This window comes from Salvelinus fontinalis, chromosome 34 (assembly GCF_029448725.1).
Source record: "Salvelinus fontinalis isolate EN_2023a chromosome 34, ASM2944872v1, whole genome shotgun sequence".
Classification (NCBI taxonomy): domain Eukaryota; kingdom Metazoa; phylum Chordata; class Actinopteri; order Salmoniformes; family Salmonidae; genus Salvelinus; species Salvelinus fontinalis.
In genome coordinates this window covers 13,064,450-13,081,918 of record NC_074698.1, presented here as the reverse complement: position 1 = coordinate 13,081,918, position 17,469 = coordinate 13,064,450, and the positions used below count along the sequence as shown (strand labels likewise).

At 43.1% G+C, this 17,469-nt stretch overlaps 1 protein-coding gene across 3 annotated transcripts in view; it reads right to left on the bottom strand.

Annotated features, from left to right (window-relative positions):
- Positions 1–523: 523 nt before the first annotated feature.
- LOC129833146 (rho GTPase-activating protein 27-like) overlaps positions 524–17,469 on the bottom strand; it is a 30,092-nt gene continuing 13,146 nt past the window's right edge. Inside the window, exons 3-19 of one of the 3 annotated variants that reach the window (XM_055897477.1) lie at positions 7,338–7,841; positions 6,742–6,951; positions 6,550–6,633; positions 6,231–6,353; positions 5,632–5,718; positions 5,267–5,329; positions 3,785–3,852; positions 3,611–3,698; positions 3,341–3,442; positions 3,121–3,219; positions 2,964–3,048; positions 2,700–2,825; positions 2,494–2,592; positions 2,326–2,403; positions 2,059–2,193; positions 1,809–1,914; positions 524–1,638 (exon numbers count right to left, since the gene is read on the bottom strand). In XM_055897477.1, the coding sequence (XP_055753452.1) occupies positions 1,461–1,638; positions 1,809–1,914; positions 2,059–2,193; positions 2,326–2,403; positions 2,494–2,592; positions 2,700–2,825; positions 2,964–3,048; positions 3,121–3,219; positions 3,341–3,442; positions 3,611–3,698; positions 3,785–3,852; positions 5,267–5,329; positions 5,632–5,718; positions 6,231–6,353; positions 6,550–6,633; positions 6,742–6,951; positions 7,338–7,841 (2,235 nt within the window). In that variant the 3' untranslated portion in view covers positions 524–1,460. Of the gene's footprint in view, positions 1,639–1,808; positions 1,915–2,058; positions 2,194–2,325; positions 2,404–2,493; positions 2,593–2,699; positions 2,829–2,963; positions 3,049–3,120; positions 3,220–3,340; positions 3,443–3,610; positions 3,699–3,784; positions 3,853–5,266; positions 5,330–5,631; positions 5,719–6,230; positions 6,354–6,549; positions 6,634–6,741; positions 6,952–7,337; positions 7,842–17,469 lie in introns of all 3 variants that reach the window. The other 2 variants (XM_055897476.1, XM_055897478.1) reach the window with 2 other exon arrangements.

The following is a 17,469-nucleotide window of genomic DNA, read 5'->3' as shown; positions in this document are numbered from 1 at the left end:
AACTCAATGCATCTTGATCCGGGAGTAAACACCTTTATCCGGCTCGAAAGGACCACAATGTAAGTGAGGACTTGGTGGACTGTATATTCTTAAGGTTAGGTTTTACTTCATGTGTTCGTTCCCGTGTGCTGGTAAGGGCACAGATGACAGACAGGTAGGATTCCAGTTGAGGCGGTTTAATAATGCTGAAGATGCACCACACAGTGTATGTAGTATGAATGGGCTGGCGACTTGCTTTAACCAAAGTGTGTGTGTGTGTGTGTGTGTGTGTGTGTGTGTGTGTGTGTGTGTGTGCTAACACAATGAAAGCTAACTGGTGGGAAATGACAAGGATGGCTGGAACTTTCTCTCACTACTGATCTTATTACTCTTACTCTGACTTCTGATCTTATTCTCTGAGCTGTAGATCACCCAGCATGCTCTGCTCCACTTCACCGGTGGGCAGAGCTACAGCTACATTTGATGAACTAACATTACTGATAGGATTAACCACAAATACTTCACAGCCTTTTGGACAGAAACATTGACAGAAATTACATTATTTTATTAGAAGAACATTCATTTATAAGGTGAACTCTTATGTACAGAGAAAAAAGTTGTTCAAAATATCTTGATATATTGTTCTTATCCTTGTTCTGTAATAACATTAATACTATAAAACAACCATAATGTACAGTTATGCTCTATCATAATATATTTTCATATGTACTGCCCATAACGTACAGCCACGTTATGCATAATGAACCACAATATAGTCGCAAGTAGTATTCCTTGATAAATCCACAGCCTTTTTCTAAATTAGGAAGTAATCAAATAACTGTACAGTCAAGGCCGAGGTATGAAATCTGAATGGCTCACCAAAAGGAAAGCAACAACAACCATTTTAATTGGTTTGATAAGGACGATCTCATAGTTGTATTGTTGATAAGGTAACATTTGGGAAGGTATACAATATTTAATATTTTTCATAGACTTTAACATATAGTTAAGAGGTCATCCACTAAAAAGACCAATCTGTCTCAGATATGTCACTCCAAACCATGGATACAACATGAGAATATTCCCCCAAATACATGTACACCTACATGTAATATATATTTTCTTCGTAAAACTAAACATGATGCCTAATGCCAGGTATTGTCATCGGATCCATGGTAAACTTTGGTATGTCAACATGTTCATCCATTTTCCCTTTTTCCCTCAACTTCCTTTTTGTCAATGTTCTTTTGAGTGGAAGTACCAAAACAGATGGATGAATGGATGCGTGGACAGCACGAGTTTGAAACTTGGGATGAAGGTTGAAGACTTGGAACTACCACAGTTAAAGGCTAGTTCACTGACAGAAAAAAAAACTCCCTTTACCAAATCTAACAACCCATGTAACCATCAGTCTTTTCCAAGGACTTGACAACCCCCATTGTCTCCATCCCTCTTGACTCATGGATGCCATAGAACATGTCTCAGCTGGGGGCAAACACTGTCTCAAACTCTTTGAGGATGAGCTCCACAATCTGGTTCTGGAAGACCATGTAAACGGTTATGTTGGCCGACTCAGTCTGGGGCCTGAGTAACGTAGGGCCAAACACGATGGCCACACTCTGGACTGACATACGGTTCTTTTCCCCAAACTCAATCACTCTGGAAGAGAGGAAGAGGAGGGGATGAGGAGAAGAGGGTGTGAAAGGAAGTATGAGGAGAGTGAAAAGTGTTCAGTTATTTATATCGTTTTTATAGTTTTATGTAAAACAATAGAATTATATATGTATATATACAAAAAAATGCCAGTTTCTACCACAACAAGCACTCACTTGAGGAGATGTTTGAAAAGGAGGTGCATGGTATCGTGGTTGGGCAGGGGAAGGGACCTCACCAGGTCACGGAAGTACGACACCTTCTGAGGATAGTCCTGGATTTCTACCAGAGAAAGTCAATGTCAATTTATTCACATCCTTTCATGCTATATAGGTCAGACTATGTCAGTTCATTACTATCATGTAATTTGAGTCTGACTATTGAGATGCATCCAGAATGTTTCATTAGGACCTGGCCTAGACTTACTGATGGCAGCGATAAACTTGTCGAAGAAGCTGAAAGGGAAGAGAGGTTCAGGCAGCTCCCTCAGGAAGAGCTTCAGCGCCCCTGTGATCACATGTATCTCCTCCCACTGACCATCCTCTAGGTCCAGATTTTCCTCTGGAGGGAGGGAGGGAGGGAGCATGAGGACAGAGAATATGGTTGATATAAAAATTTGATTTGATTTGATTTGATAATACTGCAAGATGCTCCATCTACAAATACATTACTAGTCCTTGAAACTTGCTTTACCATGATCTGCTTTGTGGCGTAGTCTCTGAATGACAGCTAGATTCCCACTAACTCTGTAGATCCCATCAATGTCCAGACCTAAAGGGAATGCACAATTGCGTTGCCTCTTTAGAGGTGGTAAAGGTAAAGGTTGATATTACGGTCTCAGGATAAAGAAGGAATACCTACCTCTAATCTCCACTGCCCTGATGCACTTCTCCACAAACCTGGGCACAGTGCTGTTCTCTCGATGGCACAGCGTGTCCAGATGACAACCAAACACATTATCTAGAGAACCACGATGAAAAACATTCTGAGTGCCGTAAAGGTATCATAGAGATACAATAAGGTTACTCTGCTATGTCATATAAACATGCTATAAAGCCCAGTCTTACCTCTTATGTAGCCCTTCTCCTTCACTGACTGCAGTGTGGGCCTCTTCTGGAGGAACTTGCGTAGTTTGGTGCGGACACGCCCCTGATCTGATGACTCGGCACTGATGCCTGGCGTAATTTTAGTGGCTGCTGGAGAGGGCAATTTATAATGGGTGCAGCTTTCGTTAACTACCTAATCTAATGCCCAGTTATCAAATATTGACATTTTACACCTATTTCCACCTGGTGGTTCGTAACAGTAGGTTATAGGACACTCATACTTACAGCTGGTCCTCTTGTCTCTGTCTGAAGCAAGTGGAGATTTCTCCATAGGCTCCTCCTCTTCCTCTTCCGACAAGTGATCTTGGTCCTGAGAGAGGAGAGGTTATACTTGGCCTACTCTAATTAGAACTTGTCACATAGACACCTCCTGGATACTCACCAGCTGTCTGACGGTGTCCAGTATGATCCTGTGCCAGTCACAAATGATGCTCTCTGTGTCGTACTGGATCAGGTACTCACACCCATGACGCGTTTTCAACTGGAGCGGGAGAGGGAAAAAGCCATACCAAGAGTTAAATTCAATTCATTTTGATTCAGTTCCTGAATTCAATGAAATAGAACTGACTTCAACCCTGACAGACGTTAAACAAAGCCCATACCTCCAGAACGTTCTTCTTGCTGGACTTGTCCTTGGGGGCCCAGCCCACAGTGGCTCCCCGCAGCTCCACTGTGTACTCTGGGGTGATCTGATTGGTCTTGTTCTGAGGAATCACGGACCAATGACATTCATTCAACAGACCTGGTGGTTCGTAATAGTAAGTTGTAGGACACCCAATCCTGACAAGCAAGCAAATCATTCTTTACGAATGCAATGAGCTTATTTTCTATACTGGTGGTTGTGAGTGGTTACTGTAGCAAAATGTTCTTACAGAGTTTCCTGAGGATGCATATTTTGGGTCTTTGTGAAACGTGAGAATGCCTCCATGCAGCACTGTCCATGACGGACTCCAATTCTTCCTATTAGAAAACCAGAAAATAAGGAATCATTGGTCCATTGCGCAAATCACAATGTGTTGTAATTTTTGTGGTTGACTTGACATTACCTAATTCTTTTCCCATTGTCGGCCACCTTGGTTTTGTTCAGGATCCCTGCCTTCTCCAGTAGATGTGTCTAAAACGAGCAAAATAGAGACAAATATTAACAAAATATCACAAATGACAGAGTTAGAGTATATGAACAGTTCTACTAATGGTGATTACCAGGAACCCACAGACCTCAGATCAGGTTTAAAGATGTTGTTAGTTATATTGTACTGTACGCACATCAGTGGAGGCTGCTGAGGGGAGGACGCCTCATTATAATGTCCGCAATAGAGTGAAATCGTATCAAACACATGGTTTTCATGGTTTTCACTGACATACATAGGTAAATGAGTTAAGCAGTTAGTACCCACATTGGGCCATATGCTACTGGACTTGCCCATAGGCCTACTTGCTGATATGAATATTGGACTGTTCATGTTAACAGATTATTGTAATTGTGGGCTATACTTCGAGGCCTGGATAAAGTATTGCTGTGACTTTGCAATGCATATACTAGGCCACTAGGTGGCAGCAACAAATGTTTGTGTTGGCAGTGTTCCAGGTTATGCTGAATTCTTGGGCTATGAGCGCAGGTAAAGAGCAAAGAGTATAAGTAGCAGATTCTTTACACCTTTGAAATGTGAGTCAGGTGTCAACATGGGAGTGGTCAATCTTAGTATATGTGTGTGTGTGCATCTTTGTGCATGAGTGCACAGTTATACATGCTTGGGCGTGAATATGTTTGCATTGATTCATAAAATGGGAAATGATCCTTTGGGGTTGACTTTGCTTATAGCATTGACATTCAGCACTTTGACATTACTGTGCCTACTACATAAGACAGCGCCATAAGTACATTCAGCACAATGCTTTGAAAGGCAATGCAATAAAATATGGTGTCAATCAGATCTGAAAGTACTACCCAACAAGCCATCACTTGCAAAGGTCCAACAAAAACAACTACAAATGCTCCCTCTCCCCACTAGGGGGTAGTGTCAATGGTGGTCTATCATGACATGATCATTTAGTACAGGGTTGATTCAAATAATAAAAGTTTGATGATGAGTTGGTTATTTGAATCAGCTGTGTAGTGCTAGGGCAAAAAACAAAATGTGCCCCCAGGGGGGAGGGGGGCTGGGGCAGGACCCTGATTTAGCCCTGATTTAGCCCTGATTTAGCAGATGCTTGTTATCCAGATAGCTTTCTTATCCACACACGAAGTGAAGAGAGAGAACAACCCATTCAAAGTTAGTAGTTTCACTTAAACACCACATAAGAAACTCTTATTCAGCCCTTTTAAGAGCATACATGTACATAGTATGTACTGTAGCCAATATCTAATCCATTAGCTCCCCTTCCCAAGCGCCATTAGTTCTCCTATCCAATTCTATGTCATAGTATGTTAGTTAGATCAGAACACCCACACACCACCAGAATACAATGCCTGTCTGGCAAACTACACTATGCATCTATCAGGCCTGACGTGGGCCGTAAGAACCTACGTGCTCATGATGTGAGTCTGTGCTCAGATGTGACAGTCTACTCCGTACTCCCAACCTATCAGTCTTTATGGAGAAAACAATACAATTCTTCAATGAATGGAACAATGGGTCTTCAGGCTCTTTGTCATTTAGAAGTGCTTGTGTGCTGTCTGTACAGTAGAGTACATTTTATTGAGTTAGTAGTAGGGTTGGGGTCAATTCCACTTCAGGAAATTAATGAAATAAAATTCATAAAATTAACAATAAAATCATTGTTGAAAAATAATGCAATTTCCAATTCAATTATTGTGTGTACTAGTCCAAACACGACAAAGATCCCTATGGATTCAAAACCTTATCGTGTCGTATGTTCTTACTGTACTTACATGGTGTGGCGTCTCGGGGGAGTTGCCTGAGCTGGATGCTTCACTGGTGATGTCCGAAACGTTTCTCCTATGTGTTGGAAAGAACCTCTGCCAAACGCAAGGGAGGGAAGTGGGTTCAGGTTGGTTAGTCAACAGTAGTCGATAGGAACTTATTGTTCAAACAGAGCAGAAATCCTGTCAAATTTTATGAGTCATAATTCTATCCGCTTTCTCCCCTGCCCCCTCCATTCTTGTTGTAGTTTCTCCCATTTCGGTTTGTAAGTGACCTCCTGAGAGGAAATCAACTAGGACAGGTGTTTCCATCTCCTGTTGAGGGGGTCGACAACGACACATACACAACGACATCCTTCCACAAGGGCATTGTGCATAAAGCTGTGAGGGCCAGGTGTCTCATGTCAGGGACTAGTCCTAATGGCTTGTTTGCTTGGGACTACCAGAATGGCCAATGCTGCAGTTTCTATGTTCCTATACCGTAGTGCCAAATTCAGTCTAGATTCCAAAAAGAGATTCTAATGGCCCATAAACGTCTGTTGCTATACCAACGGTGTGAAACCTCCCTCAACGTCCCTGTCCATGCTCTGGGCTCCCCAGCTACTCACGTTGTCTTCTTGGGAGGGGCCAAACTGAGCTGGGCCGATGGTGTGTCTCCAGTTCTTCAGAACCGGCGGACTGTCCTGGTCCACTCCATTCCTCACCTTAGGCAGACTGGATGCAACTGGGAGCTGAGAGGGTTAACAGAAACAAACAGTGTAAAGGCCCTGGCCTATTTAATCAAACCCAACTTATCTGAGGTAAGGGCATATTTTTTTCACCTATGTGCAGTACAGAGTTACCCCATACAAGCTCTTACAAGCTCTTTGAGACCTGGTAAAAAGACACTCAACCATTCCTTGAAATTACAATATTGCTTCTCTTCACCTCTGCTGGAAGGTTCCACTGGGATCTGGAGCCGTCTCTCAGGTAGTAGTACGTCTTTCCTTCTTGATCCACAGACTTGAGCCACTGCCAGGATACACACACACACAGGACAAAACAGCATATGACACACACTGCATGGTTTCTCAAACCGCTACCCTTTCAAAGCTCTGTACCTCCATTCAATACACTTACCTGCTCCTGTGTGCGTTCGCTGGTGAAAACGGTCTTCCCATCTGCATCCATGGAGCGCTTCCAGCCCACCGGGACACTGTCTAGAGTGGCCCGAGGTATGACGGCCTGTTTAGCCTGTGGCATTGGCAGGAGGTCTTTGGGGAACACCGAGGAGGAAGTGTCTGGAGCCTCATGGTCTTCTGTCAGGTAGTCTTCCTTTGGGAGAGGGGGCTGAGGAACAGAAGATTTGCAAATGCTTTTAAGATGGAACTCAAACTGAGTGGCCAATTTCTAAAAAGTTTATGACATGGTTCATAACATGCTAGCAATTCTGCTCAAATGGCAAACGTTCTTAGTAACTTGGCTAGTAACACTGAGAATAAACAGCAAAAAGTATGTGTATGCCATAACAGGCTTAAGACATAACTAGCTAATGAACTAACAAAACAAGACTACCTCAAGACCATGAAGCAGATGTTAATGCGCTGGTGTCTGACAGAGACTGCTTTAGCAGTCAACAATCCAACAACACTTTCCACGGTTCTGTATTTTAGAAGCCTTATCTGTTGATGAGCTTGAAACAATGGCCATATTAGTCAAATAAAGCATAAGCTAACCCCTACCGGTCCTCTGTCTGGGAGCTTCAGCACAGGAGGCTCAGTAACAGGAGAGGAGGGGGCGATGGGCTCCGGAGCTCCCCAGGACGTGGCCCCAGAGGTGGGGTTATAGAAGTAGTTTCGACCTGTGGTCTCATCCAACACCTGTTCCCAGTTGGAACCCTGGGATGAGGCTGGGGACAGGCCCGGGGAAAGAGCTGGGGACAGGGCCGGGGACAGGGCCGGGGAAAGGGCCATGGACAGGGCCGGGACAGCCAACGCCTCCTTGGGCAGCTCCATGTCTGTGGAGGGGAGGGTGCTGCGGGGGTCGGCCCAAGTGGTTTGGCCCGTGGCTGGGCGGTAATAGAACTCTTTCCCGCTGTCCTTGTCAGTGTGCACCTGCCATCCCTCCTGGGTAAGAGGCAAGTCAGGACTCAGAGCTACTAACGGAGGGGATTGTGGGATGTTTTTCTTCAGCTCGGTGACGTTGGCGTAAACAGCAGTGTTGGGGCTGGCATTTTCCACCTGAAGACAGAGATGAAAGAAAAGTCAGGTCAGTCATCAGGAATAACATGAGGAATAAATGTTTCACCCCAGTCCTAAATGGCCACCGAGCCACTAGTCAATAATATCTTGTGCTCTATATGAACAGAGTACTGACTGCCTGCATAGTACTACCCAACCTCACCTTATTTGCGGTGAAGCCAATGGCCCCATCAGCCCCTATGAGAACAATCCGTGAGAATCTCCACAACACAAAAGACAGAGGGGAAAAAAGTTCTCTCTACCTCCACCTCCCTTTACTCCCATCAAAGCACTGACTTGGGATCAAATATCATTCTCCCAAACCCTTTCTTTGAATAGGCTGTTACCCAACTCATCACAATATGCCCATTCTTACAAAGTGCATGCATTTAAAGAGCTATATGTGGATCTCGCTTTTGAGTGTTTTTCTTTCTTTCTTAAAAGAGTACAGACAATATCAACATTCAATTGTAAGCCTTTTTTCAGTTTTAGAGGAAATGGCCATACGGCAGTAATATCTGCATCCAAAAAAGTGATCTGTCCTATTAATGTCTTTCCCGAACCCTACATACATCTCAGGGATGTGGAAGTGAAGAGCAAAACATCCCATCTCAAACAGAGGAGATTTCCACCACGTGGAGGTGAGTAGACCACAGGGAGCTGTGTGGCAGACCGTCACTTCATAGACAAACACATTTCAACATGAGCCAGACATTATAAGAAGCTATAAAGACCGGGGAAGTTTTAACGACAACGCAGAGGATGTCACAGCTAAATACTGAATACTATAGGCCACATATACATTTCAGTAATTTAGCAGACACTCTTATCCCGAGCGACTTACAGGAGCAATTAAGGTTAAGTGCAGACAGATTTTTCACCTAGTCGACCTTTCGGTTACTGGCCCAACGTTCTTAACCTCTAGTGTACTGTACCTGCCGCCCTCACATGTAGGCTAAGTACTGCAGGCATAGAATTGAACATGTAATTCAATTGGCACAGACACAAAAATTGGGAGTGGCTGAGTGAAATGACCATGAAGTCTTAGATTAGTGGTCATGAAGGAAAATACCATAATTGGGATGCACACCCTTAGGTACTTACACGGGAGACACCCAGAAAAGTCACAAGCCTGTGCCTGAAGCTACGGCAAGCCTTGAAGATCATGTCGGTCATATTCCCTGAAAAAGGCACCTCTTCGAATTATGTAATGATCAAATATGTTGCATCCCATCAGGGGATATAACATTTTAACTAATAGATCCAAAAGCAGAAGTATTGGCAAGGACATACCACATGTTTTTCAGACCATGTACCAGTTCCTTCTTTTGATTACTACCTGGCTTGAAGAGGGACTTGTTTTTAGCTTTGAATACATTTTTAAGAAACAGTGAAAAACCCAGAGACCAGGGAATTACTGTCTTCGGGTTGCCCAATTCGCACCTTGTAAAACAGACATTCTTCATGAAAAAATAGCTTTAAAAGAAAAGCCTGGCTCAGAGGTAAGGTTTCTTTCATATCGGCAAGACTCTTCTGTGTACCACACATGGACGTACACTGGCCTGAACACACAGACGGACTGTACAGACCTAAATACTTTCAAGAAAAACACAAATAAGATACATGACTGGGTGGAGGATGGGAGTCGACTGTCCAACTGTCATTTCCTCTCAAGACGGGCTAATGGAAGTTTTGAACATAAACACACATCCCAGTTGGGTTGTTTTTTTGTATACTGCTTACAACATCTCGGCCGTAAAGTACCTGCGTAATACTTATGCAAGTATGAAGTAAAACACCAGAACACGTTGATACATACACACACCTCTATACCTGAAGGTACTCTAACGTCTAAAATGTGCACAATGAGAGTATTAGTTCTGTGCTGGAATGATGCTGTAGCAGATAGCATGGATAGTGTTTCTTTGTTCTGTGACATCACCTTCTCTGCGACCTGAGGTGTCTGTCAGAAGCTGTGGATCCCGGTTTGGTGGTACCTAAAGGTCAACCTGTGATACGCGAGTCTGCCCACTGTTCATGTCCTATGAACAGTGGCATTGATTGTACAAAACATTAGGAAATCCTGCTATTTCCATGATATAGACTGACCAGGGGAATCCAGTTGAAAGCTATGATCTCTTATTGATGCCACCTGTTAAATCCACTTCAATCAGTGTAGATGAAGGGGAGGAGACAGGTTAAAGAAGGATTTTTAAGCCCTGAGACAATTGAGAAATGGATTGTATATGTGTGCCATTCAGAGGGTGAATGGGCAAGACAAAATATTTAAGTATGGGGTATGGTAGTAGGTGCCTGGTTTGAGTGTCGCAAGAACTGCAATGCTGCTGGGGTTTTCATGGTCAACAGTTTCCCATGTGTCAAGAATGGTCCACCACCCAAAGGACATCGAGCCATCTTGACACAACTGTGGGAAACATTGGCGTCAACATGGGCCAGCATCCCAGTGAAACGCTTTCAACACCTTGTCGTCCATTTCCCAACAAATTGAGTCTGTTCTGGGAAAAAAGGGGTGCAAATCAATATTAGGAAGGTGGGTATGTGTGTGCATGACACAACAGATGACAACATCATAAAAAGAACTCCAGACTCTTGTACCAACATAATTGTTTTGTTATTCAAATGGTACCTCCGACAGACACACCCTAGAAACCACCTGGGTTACAAAGCTGCTGGATAGAGGTTGATACTCACAATCCTAGAATCACTATACAGTCCTGCTTCATTAGACAGAGTAATAAACGCTACAAATTAATAAACATGCCTTGGGCAACGCAGAGCATGGGCAGCAGTAAATATGCAAGTAAAACTAAAAACAAACACTCACTCACCTTCAGGTTTCGGTTAACACCACCTGATAGGTTCTTCTTTGCGGTGGGAGAGTTGTCTTTGGAATGTGGCAGTGACTACTGACTACACATTCAGGTTAAAACATCAACACCTGGCTGTGGAAAGTTTTTCTAAAGTAGATGTTAATTAAGCCTAGCCTACCCATCTTCCTTTACAGTAGTAACACAACAATAAGCTTCAAGTGCAGGTGCGTGTAGCAGAAGAATCTAAAATGCTATTAATAACAGATGCATAATAGTAATAAAAGTGATTGTGGTGATGATTCTTTCAATCAACCGGAAGGAAACACATTATTTCTTATGCACTAAAGCCTCCAAGCTAAATAGCATACCAGCCTCCTCAAACCAAAGTAAATGGTAAGGATACCAGAATGACTGGTTCACACACAGCAACGTGAACATTTTCTGCCAGTCAGCAATACCTGTCATGCCAACCATTTGTTTGGAGTCAAAGTGGATAATGGCAATAGTGTGACTTTTTGTAATCTCTCTAGGATAGGCCTACTGTCACAGAAGGAAAAGAGATAACATACCTTTACATCAGATTATGTTCCTGGCTGCGTGTATCCAAGCAGGTTATGGTCAAGTATTAACTTTCTGCTTGTGACTCATTGTCAATGATTGATATCTACTAGCAATGAAAACCAAGATGGCATTCCTCCCTTGTAGTTTGACCCCTTCTCCCTGGCAGGGCTGGGGCAAACCTTGTCATGCCCGTCATCATAATATTATCACACTTACAATTACATCAAGCCTTTTGAAACTGCATAAACAGGAACAAGGAAGTCAAAGACAATTTAAGATGTACATACTGGACCCAATGTGTCATTTATGATAATGTAATTGCGTATAATGTGCCAGAATATTCGAGAAATTACAACTGATTGACACTTTACAGTTTAAAATGAACTACAACTGATTGACACGTGATGGTTTAAAATGTACTATTGTAAAATCACTGTAGTGGAATAGAGATACACTGAGTGTACAAAATATTAGGAACACCTGCTCTTTCCATGACATAGACTGACCAGGTGAATCCAGGTGAAAGCTATGATCCCTTATTGACGCCACTTGTTAAATCCACTTCAATCAATGTAGATGAAGGGGAGGAGACAGGTTAAAGAAAAATGTTTATGCCTTGAGACAATTGAGACATGGATTGTGTTTGTGTGCCATTCAGAGGGTGAATGGGCAAGACAAAATATTGAAGTGCCTTTGAAAGGGTTTTATGGTAGTAGGTGCCAGGAGAACCGGTTTGAGTGTGTCAAGAATTGCACCGCTGCTGGGTTTTTCACGCACAACAGTTTCCCATGTTTATCAAGAATGGTCCACCACCCAAAGGACATCCAGCCAACTTGACACAACTGTGGGACCCATTGGAGTCAACAAATCTGTCGTTCTGTACCTGAACAAGGCAGTTAACCCACTGTTCCTCGGTAGCCCGTCATTGTAAATAAGAATTTGTTCTTAACTGACTTGCCTAGTTAAATAAAGGTTAAAAAAATAGAAAATAAACATTGGGACAGGATCCCTGTGGAACGCTTTCGACACCTTGTAGTCCATGCCCCGATGAGTTGAGGCTGTTATGAGGCAAAAGGGGATGCAACTAAATATTAGGAAGGTGATCCTAATGTTTTGTACACTCAGTGTATATGGACAGATTGGAACTATATAAGAGCATAATCTCAGTCTCGCTTTATACTGTCTTCATCTTAACTCTTCGAACGCTCACTCAGTATTGACCCTAGAAATCAGATGAGGTGACTGAATGCTGCATGGCAGTGAGTGCCACATGGTTTACTGGTTGATGTGCCTTTCCATTCAATCAACAGTGGACTGACTCATCAATTCCTCATATTAATAAACAGAAGAAAAAACAGCTGACACTATCAAGGTTATGGACCCATATTCAGCCTGTAGATATTTAGAGTAATAGTAAGTAGCCTATAGAGCATGACATAAATACCCCCCTACAGAACAAGAACATAATGGTCTGGGCTAATGCATAATCACAATCTATACCTGAGCTATTTTGCATCTGAGGGTCAAACACTGTGTATGTCAGAGGTCATTGACAGACACTGTGGTCTATGCCATTTTCACATACAAATATACAGTATATTGACAAGATAAGTCAACTGGAGGAAGGTAATGTTTTCAAAAATCAAATGTGTGCTCAAATAACACTAGGCTATTTGATAGAAATTAATGTTTACTCTGAATCACTGTAATTTACACCACATGTATAATACATTTATTAAAACTGTTACAGTTAGTAGCTATTAATGCGCATACAATCCTATTTAATCAGACCAAAACCTCAATCCAAATCTAAACAACAAATGGAGCCATCATCGACCATAAAAAGTGCAAATTACCTGTTTAAAGTTTGTTTGGTTAATCCCAGGCTCAATGTAGAGTAGACTATCCTTCAAATATATCATTTAGAAGATACAGACTTCAGTTTTCCCTTTATCCAGTTATAAAATACAGTATTCACCTCGCTATTCCACATTGTACACTCACACACTCCATGCTTTGTCAGGTACGCTACAGTACAGTTAAAGCCACTGCCTAGCAGCAGCAAGTCTTGGGAGTGGTTGCAATGTTCCTCAGTTTAACCCTCTCTTTCCTGCATAGATCGCGAGCGCACAGAATGCAGCCAACACAACACTGATAACTTGCATAACTAAACACTAACGTTTTAGAAAAGCATGTGTGCGTGTAATTGAGATACACTGAAGGGAGTATCTTTACTCAAATCGCCTGTTTACATTTAGCTAATTAAATAATTATGTCATGAGAGCATTTCAGGATTCAGGAGCTCTGCAAACAGTTCTGCTCAAAAACTTGAGTGTGTGTGCGTCAGTGTTTGTGTGCGGACTGGTGTGGCGTGGGGGCTAGCCTATTGGAGTGGAGTATGGAAATGTGTGTTTGTTTCCAGTTGTTTGGGGTGAGGCTTGCAGCCCTACAGTACAGGAAAGGGCTCCTCCTTTGTTTGTAAACACAGCACAACGGCCCAGGGGTGCTGCTAACTGAGTACTATGGCTGGGTGGGTGTACCTACTTTCTACCAGTATGTCACATGTGCAACTTTACTCCACACACAGAGACGTGTACAAAGCTCTCCCTCGCCCTCCATTTCGTCAATCTGACCATAATTCTATCCTCCTGATTCCTGCTTACAAGCAAAACTCAAGCAGGAAGTACCAGTGACTCGCTCAATACGGAAGTGGTCAGATGACGCGGATTCTGAACTACAGAACTGAATTGCTAGCACAGACTGGAACATGTTCCGGGATTCATCCGATGGCATTGAGGAGTATACAACATCATTCACAAGCTTCATCAATAAGTGCATCGACGACATCATCCTCACAGTGGCCGTACGTACATATCCCAACCAGAAGCCATGGATTACAGGCTACATCCGCACTGAGCTAAAGGCTAGAGCTGCCGCATTCAAGGAGCGAGACACTAATTTGGACATTTATAAGAAACCCGTTATGCCCTCCAGCCAGTGGTGTAAAGTATTTAAGTAAAAATACTTTCAAGTACTACTTAAGTTACTTTTTGGGGTACTCGTACTATACTTTACTATTTATATATTTATATTTTTAACTACTTTTAATTTTACTTCACTACATTCCTAAAGAAAATAATGTACTTTTTACACCATACATTTCCCTGGCACCGAAAAGTACTTTTTACATTTTGAATGATTAGCAGGGCAGAAAAATGGTCCAATTAACGCATTTATCAAGATAACATCACTGGTCTTCCTTACTACCTCTGATCTAGCAGACTCACTTAACACACCTTTTGTTTGAAAATTATGTCGGAGTGTTGGTGTGTGCCCCTGGCATAAATAAATTTGCTTAATACACTGCTCAAAAAAATAAAGGGAACACTTAAACAACACAATGTAACTCCAAGTCAATCATACTTCTGTGAAATCAAACTGTCCACTTAGGAAGCAACCCTGATTGACAATAAATTTCACATGCTGTTGTGCAAATGGGATAGACAAAAGGTGGAAATTATAGGCAATTAGCAAGACACCCCCAATAAAGGAGTGATTCTGCAGGTGGTGACCACAGACCACTTCTCAGTTCCTATGCTTCCTGGCTGATGTTTTGGTCACTTTTGAATGCTGGCGGTGCTCTCACTCTAGTGGTAGCATGAGATGGAGTCTACAACCCACACAAGTGGCTCAGGTAGTGCAGCTCATCCAGGATGGCACATCAATGTGAGCTGTGGCAAGAAGGTTTGCTGTGTCTGTCAGCGTAGTGTCCAGAGCATGGAGGCGCTACCAGGAGACAGGCCAGTACATCAGGAGACGTGGAGGAGGCCGTAGGAGGGCAACAACCCAGCAGCAGGACCGCTACCTCCGCCTTTGTGCAAGGAGGAGCACTACCAGAGCCCTGCAAAATGACCTCCAGCAGGCCACAAATGTGCTCCTTTATTGGGGGTGTCTTGCTAATTGCCTATAATTTCCACCTTTTGTCTATCCCATTTGCACAACAGCATGTGAAAATTATTGTCAATCAGTGTTGCTTCCTAAGTGGACAGTTTGATTTCACAGAAGTGTGATTGACTTGGAGTTACATTGTGTTGTTTAAGTGTTCCTTTTATTTTTTTGAGCAGTGTATAAGCAATTTAAAATTATTTATACTTTTACTTTTAATTTTGATACTTAAGTATATTTTTGCAATTACATTTACTTTTGATACTTAAGTATATGTAAAATACTTTTAGACTTTTACTCAAGTAGTATTTTACTGGGTGACTTTCACTTTCACTTGAGTCATTTTCTAATAAGGTATCTTTACTTTTACTCAAATATGACAATTGAGTACTTTTTCCACCACTGCCTCCGACAAACCATCAAACAGGCAAAGCGTTAATACAGGACTAAGATTGAATCTTACTACACCGGCTCTGATGCTTGTCGTATGTGGCAGGGCTTGCAAACTATTACGGATTACAAAGGGAAACCCAACTACTAGATGCCCAGCGATGCAAGCCTACCAGACGAGCTTAATGCCTTCTATGCTCGCTCTGAGGCAAGCAACCCTGAACCATGCATTAGAGCACCAGCTGTTCCGGGTGACTGTGTGATCACACTCTCTTTAGCCGATGTGAGTAAGACCTTTAAACAGGTCAATATTCACAAGGCCGCAGGGCCAGATGGATTACCAGGATGCGTACTCAACGTATGCGCTGACCAAATGGCAAGTGTCTTCACTGACAATTTCAACCTCTCCCTGACTGAGTCTGTAATACCTACATGTTTCAAGCAGACCACCATAGTCCCTGTGCCCAAGAATGCCAAGGTAACCTGCCTAAATGACTACCGCCCTGAAGCACTCACGTCTGTGAGTGTGCTTTGAAAGGCTGGTCATGGCTCATATCAACTCCATCATCCCAGAAACCGTAGACCCAGTACAATTCGCACACTGCCCCAAAAGATCCACAGATGACGCAATCTCTATTGCACTCCACATTGCCCTTCCCACCTGGACAAAATAAACACCTACATGAGAATCCTATTCAGCATTCATCACCATAGTGCCCTCAAAGCTCATCACTAAGCTAAGACTATACAACTCCCTCTGCAACTGGATCCGGGACTTCCTGACGGACTGCCCCCAGGTGGTAAGGGTAGGCAATAACACATCTGCCATGCTGATCCTCAACACAGGGGCCCCTCAGGGATGCGTGCTTAGTCCACTCCTTTACTCCCTGTTCACCCACGGCTTTGTGGACACGCACGACTCCAACACCACCATTAAATTTGCCAATGACACAATGGTGGTAGGTCTGATCACCGACAACGATGAGACAGCCTATAGGGAAGGGATCACAGACCTGGCAGTGTGGTGCTAGGACAACAACCTCTCCCTCAACATGAGAAAGACAAAGGAGCTGATCATGGACTACAGGAAAAAGGGGGCCCATTCACATCAACAGAGCTGTAGTGGAGCGGGTCGAGTGCTTCAAGTTCCTTGATGTCCACATCACCAACAAACTATCATGGTCCAAACACACCAAGACAGTTGTGAAGAGCGCACAACAATGCCTATTCCCCCTCAGGAGACTGAAAAGATTTGGCATGGGTCCTCAGATCCTCAAAACGTTCTACAGGTGCACCATCGAGAGCATCCTAACTGGTTGCATCACCGCTTGGTATGGCAACTGCTCGGCATCCGACCACAAGGCGCTACAGAAGGTAGTGTGCACGGCCCAGTACATCACTGGGGCCAAGGTTCCTGCCATCCAGGATCTCTATACCAGGAGATATCAGAGGAAGGCGTGATATCAGAGGAAGGCCCTAAACATTTTCAAAGACTCCAGCCACCCAAGTCGTAGGCTGTTCTCTCTGCTACCACACGACAAGCGGTACCGGAGTGCCAAATCTAGGTCCAAAAGGCTCCTTAACAGCTTCTACCCCAAGCCTTAAGACTGCTAGATAGTTAATCAAATGGCCACCTGGAATATTTGCATTGACCCATTTTTTATGCTGCTGCTACTCATTGTTTATTATCTATGCATAGTCACTTTACCCCTACCTACATGTACATATTACCTCAATTACCTCGACTAACCTGTACCCCCGCACATTGACTCGGTACTGGTACTCCCTGTATATAACCTCGCTATTGTTATTGTATTGTGTTACTTTTATTTATTTAGTTTTAACAAATATTTCCTTACTTACTTTAAAAATGTCAAAGAAAGGGCTTGTAAGTAAGCATG